At 33.9% G+C, this 9,599-nt stretch overlaps 1 protein-coding gene across 2 annotated transcripts; it reads left to right on the forward strand.

Moving 5' to 3' along the window:
• The first annotated feature begins 4,291 nt into the window (after nucleotides 1-4,291).
• On the forward strand, nucleotides 4,292-9,114 carry LOC110921116. 2 transcript variants are annotated; one of them, XM_035986937.1, is made up of 5 exons: nucleotides 4,307-4,929; nucleotides 5,393-5,460; nucleotides 5,539-6,514; nucleotides 6,874-7,551; nucleotides 8,254-9,114. In XM_035986937.1, exons 3-5 carry the CDS (start codon nucleotides 5,567-5,569, stop codon nucleotides 8,281-8,283), a joined length of 1,656 nt encoding a protein of 551 aa, XP_035842830.1. In that variant the 5' UTR covers nucleotides 4,307-4,929; nucleotides 5,393-5,460; nucleotides 5,539-5,566; the 3' UTR covers nucleotides 8,284-9,114. The 2 variants fall into 2 exon arrangements, with proteins under 2 accessions (XP_022021081.1, XP_035842830.1); XM_022165389.2 differs by lacking the exon at nucleotides 5,393-5,460 and having other exon boundaries at nucleotides 4,292-4,929; nucleotides 5,537-6,514.
• Nucleotides 9,115-9,599: the final 485 nt, after the last annotated feature.

Here is a 9,599-nt window from a genome sequence, read left to right on the forward strand (position 1 = left end):
ATTAACTATCTTGTTAAGACCACACTTCCTTCAAGGCTAGACCTTACGGTTTAGACTTATTGTTTCTTTACATACAAAAACATAAACATGTTATAAAATAAAGTTAAGAGAACAATGATTAATACATGTAACGCAAACAAAAGCATATAAATGTCACAATCGTGTTTGTCATCGGTATAACTATAATCATTCTATAATTCCCACTTAAAATTATTTAATCACATAAAATATAAAAACCACACAAGCTATAACTCCTAGCCCACCTCGCACGTAAGCAATCATAAAACACATTTAGTAATTAGAGTACAATTATTTAAATTTCACATACAATACAAGTGGACTACAAAAATAGGGGACTTTCTGTGTATATAAAATATAAAAATGGTGAAATGGATAGGTCAAATGCAAACACTCTCTTATCCATGGTTTAAACAATGAACGTTATGAAACATGAGTGATTTAAAAATGTATTATTATAATAATATGATATCTTTTTTAATAAATACAATTTTAGAGTTGTTATGATTTTTAATTCAACCTCTTTAGCTTCTTTAGCTAAATCATTTTTTTTCCCTAAAAGATGTGTTTAGATCAGCCAAAATCATGTTACTTTGACGCATTATTCATTCAGCCTACTCGTTTTACCACATAATTAAAATGTCAAAAATTGAGTTTTCTCTTAACATTATTTTTTAATATATCGTAATAGTTTTTTCATTAGAAATACATCCAAAACGTGTTATAATAATGTGATGACGAGCCTTTGGGACCTAGATTATGTATTCGACTAGTGGTCGATACATTCACAATTTCATTTGTTTCCATGCCCTAACTTCATGCGGCATCTTTGACATCTTGACACCACCCTCCTCCATCGATGATGGTGGCACTTGCGCGTATTTCTGCCTGATTACCTGTAAATGCTTATATAGTTTCATTTTTGTTCTTAATTACATTCTTGATCACAAGTTGTATCACGTGTGTTTGCTTCCAAATAACACAAATCAAAGTGGCATGTTTGCCCTTAAAAGTCAAGAGTCAACTTTCATTGTTTTTGAAGGTATAATTGAGGTGGATGACTTGGAAATTGCATGGTTGGAATAATTCAACATCCTCATGGTGTTATGATTTTATGATCATTAATAAACTCATAGTTTTCTTCAAAATTATTACAAAATTTTACGAACTTGTATTGTATCTATAAGGCTGGTGGATGTGGGTGACCTTTCAATGTAGGTTTTTTTAAATTTTCTTTGTAGTTTTATAAAAAAAAATTCACATGGCTGGCCACGCCCAGCTAAGCGACGCCTCATCACACCCAGCAAGCTTGTGGATCCCACCCTCGCCACGTGTCGTGCAATACACCCAACCCAAGCCCTTCCACACCCTATAGTCTAAGACAAATGATAAACATACAAGACGCAAAAAGAATGAACAAGAGGAGATTTTTATCTGGGGGCGTTCAGATATCGTTGAAACGACTGAACCCTTGTAATATACAAGATTTGGTTTACAGTTTGGAACTTAAAACCAATGGTATAAGCCAAACCGACCATTTAACATGTATTATAGTTTAACGCCATTCACTTTCATGGAATGGGATCAAATACAAACACTTAAGTTTGTAAGAACTATAAGAACCAATACATAATTGACAAGTGTCCATCAATAAAAAATTAGTTTAGGGGTAATTTAGACTTTTTGACCATATTTATTTATAACTAATTAAAAATAATTACAAAAAATATAATCAGCACAACACTATATAATTAGCACAACATCATTAATCGTTCTTCATTATCAGCACATCGTCCTCGAATCGTTCTCCATTATCAACATAAACGACATTAGCACAACATCTTCAATCGTTCTCCATTATCAGCACACCAGATGTGCTGATTATATCTACTTTTGGTGTTTGTTTGTATTATTTTGTAATTAACACATAATCAGCACCTTATTAGCACAAATATAAAACACCTTTTGTTAACTTTTTTTAAAAAACACTTTTATAAATACAAAAAGGTATAGCAATATGGTACTCATATTAAAGATAAAAAAATACTTGATTTTATGGTATATATTTTTAAAAAAAATAATGAAGTATATAAAAGTTATTTTAGTTTAAAAAACCTTGGTGGAATTTGTATTTAATAGAAAATGGTCAAATGACTAGCAATTTTACAAAATTACCCCTAATTTGTTACTAGTAATTTTTAATTATAAGAGTTTTATTTATAATCAATATCAACCCTTGATTTAAATTAACAATGGTTCAGATCTGTTCTTACGGTTCTTATAATTAGCACTGTTTGTACAGGATCTCAACCCTCACTTTCATAGGCTCAAAAAATGTAGTCATGCTTACTTTGAATCATTTTACCAATGACCCGTTAAAAAGTTAAGATTGTAAAATATTTACCGGATAGCTCACAAGAGTCACCGACCCGACCCAGTGACCCACCTCTGGTCAGCCCCTGATCTCCCAATTCCCTACGACACTTCTTTCCGTGTAGGATTGTCGGTTAGTCCTTGTTTTCTTTTATAAATTTAAAGTTTTTTTTCTTCATATCTTGAAGCTATTATCATTCAGGGCCGTCTTCGAAAAACATCGAAATATGTAGACCCTGTGCGAAGATAAAATACGTGCCCCTAAAATATAAACTTTTTAAAAAGAATATACAAAAAAAGTTTTAAATATATGAAATGAATTAAAAATTTATGGAATCGCCCGTATGTTATGGCGGACTTCTTTTTTACGTATCTAAAGTTATTTACGATCATGTAAAACCATCGTAACCTATCTAAAGTTATTTAGAAAATACACATAGTTAAAAGAGAAAAAAAAATAACCTTTTTCATAAAAATGGAACACACAAAACTAATGGTAGATTGAATAATATTTTAAGAAATTAACATAATAAACAGTTTTAAACGAGATTTGAGATATAACTACGATTCCCTTTTTAAACACAAAATTAATTAGTCAATTAATGCCATTTGCATTTAATGCATAGGTAACAAACATAATTAAAAAAAAATCAACTAAAAATGAAATTATCAAGACTAGAACCCAAGACCTATTTGCTAATAAAATGACATGAGAACCACTAGACCATGCGCATTATATTGTCCATTTCCAATTTAGTACTTATATATTCTAAGCTATGCAGCGTAACTTTATTAAAAAAGAAAAATTTGGACCCCCGGAGGGTTTGGGCCCTGAGCCGTCGCCCACCCCGCACCCCCTCTGGGCCGGGCCTGTTATCATTAAATATCTTGCAATAATGCATCTATTTCAAATTATTTTAATTGGGTTTGATGTAAACCATACATATACGAAAGCCACTTTTCGTTTTTAAAAGTATTTTTTATTACCCATGGCATTATAGCCTAGTGGTATCTTGGTGGTGGGATAAGGTTTATAACTATTAGGTCATGGGTTCGATTCCCACAAAGGGGGTTTTTCTCAGATTTATTGGGTTTCCTCCTGAATTGGTGTATAGGCATTATATTGCCTAGTGGAGATGGATATGATCGGGTGGTTCTGCTGGTGGCATGATGATACTCCAGTGGTCCGTCAGTGATCCAAATTTGCCGTTCAAAAAAAAAAAAGAAAAAAAAAAGTATTTTTTATTCCTTAATTGATATTTATATGCCAGTTAATCTTGTTACTTCCATTTTGTTGAAAAAGGGTACTGTCATTCTCTCTCTCTCTCTCTCTCTCTCTCTCTTTTTTTTTTTATTTTTTTTTACCATTTGATCATGTTATAAATTTTCAAGAAACACATTTTTTTCTTATATAGAACAATTTTATGAAACCAATCAAAACATGGAACAATTTTAGGAAACCAATCAAACAATCACTCCGAGTCTCCGACCATTATATTTACTATCTGATTATTATTTTTTTTCTCTCTATATAACAAAATAATCATCAAAATCCTGACAAACTAGTTTAGATAGTACATTTGTTTCATAATCGTCATATATCCGTCCAAAATTTAATAACTCAATCGTCAATCATTGAGCACGACGTGCATGTTGAATTTTAAAATCCTGACCCCCCGCCATAAATTTTTCTAGACACATTTATTTTCCTCCGTGTTCGTATTAAGGCATTGAGATCTTAACATATAGTCATGTATCGAGATCTTAAAATCTTGACACACATGTCAAGCTTTCAGTGTCATAAATTATTTTCAACATCATCTATGGAGGCTCATACACCCCAATCTCTCTTTCATACTAACACTACCCGTTAAACAATCTCATTCCTCCACATAGCATCCAATCCTCTCTCCTCCCCCCACAAACTTTCCCCGTTTCTCTTTCACATCTGCAACGCTCTTCCTTCTCCCTTCCACGTATACGTTATCCGTATAGCTCAAAAACCTCCGTTACAGATGCTTTAATAATCATAAAAAAACGGGACGGTGATGATATTTTTTAACAATTAAATAGCTTGTTTCTTTTCTTTTCTTTAAAAAATATTAATTACAACGGGATTCTTTCGACTGTCATAAATGATAAAGAGAGGCAGAGATCTGTAACAATTAAAACAATCAGAGGTGTAACCGCAGGTCGGTCATCACATACACACACACACACTCTCTCTCTCACACACACCTTTTTCCTCCATTGATGACGTCACAATCAAGCACATGATCCGAAACAGTTAAACATAAATAGAAGCAAGTCAACTTCACTTCAGTTCAACTCCACGAAACGTATTCCATTCATATCTTCAACCGTCAGAAATTGCTCAGATTCCACTGACAGACTGTTTGTGTTTATTCATTCAATAACAATTGATTCATTACTACAAGCAACGTACACAATTAGACGTACGATTAGGTTTATTCTCGCTTTTCTTCATGATCAACCCTAATTTCAACCGTATTCCTTCTGTTCTTCAAGTAATTTGAGGTAATTCGTTGATTACACCGTTTTGATTCGTTACAGAGTCTTAATTGTTTGAAATTATGAATGTAATGATGTAACGTGTTGTTTTTTGCTTTGAAGTTAGTTGAATGCGTCAGTGGATGATTCTGTGAATGTTTTATTGATTGAATTGATGATTATATCCATGATTAGGTAGGTATATACTGTTTGAAACTGAATGTATTGATGCAATGTGTTGTTTATTGATTTGAAGTTAGTTGAGAGAATCGATAGATGATTGAATATATGAATGTTTATTGCTTGAATAATATACATATGGTTTTAGAATATACTGTTAGAAACATGAAGATCACAGAAATGTAGGGTTTAGCACTTTAGAAATTTAACAGAGGATTATTCCACAGAATTTTCATTAATTTGAAGCATCAATAGATGATTATACGAGTGATTATTGATTGAATAGATGATTGATTATACACATGATTAGGTATATACTGTTGGATTCATGAAGATCACAGAAATGTAGGGTTTAAGTGCTCAAACCCTAGGATCGCAAAAGAGGCAATTACTTCATATGTTTCCATCTTCTATGTATTATTCCTCAGTTTGATGAATTTGTTTGTAAATGCAGCTAATTCAGATAAACTGGTTTGTGATTTTAATGGAAAACAATCGATTGAACATTAACCGACCACTTCTGTCTGTGAGGCGAAGAGCTGTGAATGATGATCGAAAAAAGGAAAGTTGCATTCCGGTTAGACATTCGGTAGACTCGTGTACAACCGAATCGACAGCAGACCTGTTGATGAACACAGGAAGTGTTCCTTTTGGGTGGGAACAGAGTCCAGGAAGACCGAAGAATAAACAGGTTCAAACCATTGAAAGCGCTCCGAGTCTTCCAAAACTTCCTCCAGGTCGGTTTTTAAATCCTATGAAGAACGATCCGGTGAACAATGGTTTGAAGATAACCAAATCTGAAAGCATAGAGTCAACAAAGAAAGAAAGTTTTGATTCCCGCGATCATGATCTTCATGCTGTTGATGGTGATGATGATGATGATGATGAAGATAATGATGAAGCATATGTGGATGCACTTGATACACTTTCACGTGGTGAAACATCCTTCTATAATTGTAGTGCAAGTGGTGTAAGTGGAGTTGGGTCAGATGTCAAACCATTTGGGGTTACTGATCCAAAAGTGAGGGATTTCATGATGGGTCGTTTTCTTCCTGCTGCAAAAGCTATGGCTTCAGAATTACCTCAACACACTTTCAAGAAAAATATTATCAAAGAGAAGCCACAAGAAATCAAGAAATTCGTTAATATCGATGATAATAATAAGATGAAGCTTAGATACGGACCAAACTTTTTGCAAGATGTTGTTCATGATAAGGAAGAAGAAGCACACACTGATGATGATGATGATAGTGATTATGATTATAGCGAACATGGAAATAAAGCGTCTAAACTTTGTGGATTGATTCCACGTTTTTGCTCGGTGAATCCGGTTCATGGAATGTGTGTACGCGCCAGATTACCGGTTTCTCCTGCTAAAAAAACTCAAACAAGCTCGTCTTCTAGTAATTCTTTCAGAGATACGGAGAGTGAGGTATCTATCTTGATCCCTTTTCCCATGATTATTTTGTGAGTTAATTACGTTTGTCGTCGCTGTGGTTTGTTGAAAATATCCATTACAGTCCTTTAGTTTAAAAATTGCGAAAATAGCACAAGTACTTTCCCTTTATAAAAAGGAATGGATGAAAATGCCCATGCACGTGCCAAGCACATGGTCTGACTAACAGATTAAATGGATGGTGTTAAGTGAGGTGGACTGTAATTGTTACAAAAGTTTATTTATTGGTACTGTTTTCACAATTTTTAAACTAACATAGGGATGAAAAACCTAATTAACTCTTATTTTGTTGAACTAGTAATTTCTTATTAATTATTTTGATATTTTGATCTTAGCCTGCCAGGAATGCTATATACAAGCATAGATCACTTGACAATATTATGAGGAACGAATCGAGTGAAACCTCGAGTTTAGAAGGGTTAAAACTGTATAATCGTCTGCAGGGAAATGGGAATTCAGTTGATGTCAGTGGCTCGTTTCAATCTACGGTTTCTGAACAAAGCGATTCAAGTTCAAAGAAAAAAGGCGTAAGCTTTAAGGAACTACTAGCTGATAAGAACACAAATGAAACCGAAACAGACAGTCAAGAGTCCATAATCGAGAAGACACTGTATGTGGATACTGTTCATATAATCAAATCTCCACAAGAAAATACATCTCTTTCATGCATAAAACCACAATTTATTTACAATGAATCGTTGAAGTCGGATATGTTTGTTGATGAATCAAAGCATGATCTGGAAACAAAAAAGTTTGAAGATCCTGAAGTTGGATTAGAAGTGATTGATGATATTAATGGTGATAAACAATTGAAAGCTTATGAAGGTAAACTTTTTGAGCTCCCTGTTCCCCCGCCATTGCCGAAATCACCATCAGACTCGTGGCTAGGTCGTACGTTGCCTTCTGTGTCTTCGAAAAACGCGCATATGCGGTGGAACAACAGATACCCGCCTTCCAGTATGATGGCAAATGACCCAAAAACTGATGAGAAAGTCCGGTTACGAAATCCGCAGGTAAATAGATTATTAAATTTTTATTTATATGTTGGTATATCTAGGGATGAAATAAAACCTGAGCCATATGGAAAATCTAAAACCCGAAACATTCGGGACGATCATTTGGGTATGGGAAAAAAGCTCGAGAAAAAGTGGCTAAAAAAACTCAATTTGAGATGACGTGAGCCGAGCTGGCTCATTTTGTAACCGAGCCGAGCTCGAGCCAAGCTCGGCTTGGCTCATGGCTCAGCTCGTTGGCTCGTTCTTAGGCTCATTTAACTCTGAGCTAGAGCTTGAGCCAAGCCGCCTCAATTAATTTCGAGCTTGAGCCCACCCTGGCTCGACTGTTACAGTCCTAATACGGTAATAATACCCATTTACCCACATCTAAACCCAATATGTTAATACTACATAATCTTAACAAATATAATAAATAGTATTTTACAACTGTTTTACTCATAAAAATTTAAAATTTTATAAATGTAGTTGAGTATGTTTATACTTTAACTTGGTTCTTGGGGTGAGTTTAAGATTGGGTTTCGGGTAATGTGGGGTAACTTTTAACCACATAAAATTATACACATGTATGCCCAACGCCCGCGGGAAACCGTGAACTGACAGGTATGAAATACGGTTTTATAATCGGGTATGATAATACCTGGTCTACGAGTTCAATTAGTGAACTTGATTTACATAATATTAATTCGTATCATTTTTCAGGGACAATTGAATTCTATACCAGAAAGTTAGATGGGTGGCTCTGCTGTTTAAAGTCCTTTCTTCTGTGCATATGTTTTGGCTGGGAAGTTTCATCAAATCGAATAGTTTGGTGATCATACAAATATAGAATTGTTTTTTTTATGGGCATGGTTTTCTTTTTGGTGACGTACCATTTTTTAATTAAAAGGTGAAGAATAAAGAAATGTACAAGAAGCTATAATTAAATTAAAAGTGAAGAATAAAGAAATGTACAAGTAGCTAGCTATATTATTCTCATAGAAACTCTTCTAAATAGTTAGATTATTATTGTAATAATAAAGTTTTTTTATAATCAGATAAGTTATGTACAAAAATGTGTCTGGTTTATGATTAACTTGTGTGCCATATATCCCTGGATGCCCATGTACACAAGGTACACATGTTTGCCCCTTCTCTGAAACGACATGACTCATGTTGTTCGTTCTCTAATGAAAATCTCCTTTCAGTTGCCAGGTCGGTGCCAAGGTGATGCAATTAACAAACGTATCAAGTAAAATCCCACTCATAGCAATAACGCATTAGTAAATAGTAATTATAGTCTTCCGATTAATTTTTTCATTCACCCTTGTTAATCCTATACATTGCATACTTTCAAGATGTTTTTGAAGACCATCCACATGTGAGCGGGTCATGTTTTTTCATTAGGGTGAACGGGATGCCTTCGGTGATTGAGTTTACCTAAGGGGAACACCGCCGCCATCAACATTAGGTGAGTGTTTGATTAGGATTTCGGTGAGTAGTCAACGAGGAAGGATGAGGACAGAGAGGGAGTTTGCATGTGGGGCCCATTCATTCCCATCAATCACACATTTCTTTTTTTTTTTTTTTAAGAAAATATTGTTTACCACCACCTAGAGGAGAGCGCACTCCTTGTAATTGAGTGCATAAGGGAAGTTAAAGAGGGGAGTTGACATAGAGAAATTTGTTTGGCTCTCGCGAGAGTTTACATCCACATTTATCAAATATCAATCCATCAAATATCAATCCTGTACATCGAGACCAATAGCACGTGATATTTTAATATTTGAATAGTTTTTTTGTGCTTCTTATTCTTTGAAGTTTATTTGACATGATAATTTAGTTTGTATTTAACATGTTCTTGTAAACTACATTTTTAATATAAGTATAATGTGTTAGTTAAAAAAAATACAAAGAATAAAAAAGAAGTATAAATATAATGGGTTGGTTAAAAATATAAAAAAGAATTGTAATGGGTTGATGGAAGAAAATAAAATAAAGAAGTATAATAGGTTGGGTGAAAAGAATATTATGGATAGATTGACTTTTTTTTATTAAGAATAAAGAGA

Source organism: Helianthus annuus, chromosome 17 (genome assembly GCF_002127325.2).
Source record: "Helianthus annuus cultivar XRQ/B chromosome 17, HanXRQr2.0-SUNRISE, whole genome shotgun sequence".
NCBI classification, from domain to species: Eukaryota; Viridiplantae; Streptophyta; class Magnoliopsida; order Asterales; family Asteraceae; genus Helianthus; species Helianthus annuus.

What these genes read in the sequence shown, in the direction of transcription:
- LOC110921116 (XM_022165389.2), top strand. Translation starts at nt 5,567, where the DNA reads ATGGAAAACAATCGATTGAACATTAACCGACCACTTCTGTCTGTGAGG. An exon ending in TCAGAGATACGGAGAGTGAG is followed by an intron (nt 6,515 to 6,873) that starts GTATCTATCTTG and finishes TTTTGATCTTAG; the next exon opens with CCTGCCAGGAATGCTATATA. An exon ending in TCCGGTTACGAAATCCGCAG is followed by an intron (nt 7,552 to 8,253) that starts GTAAATAGATTA and finishes ATCATTTTTCAG; the next exon opens with GGACAATTGAATTCTATACC.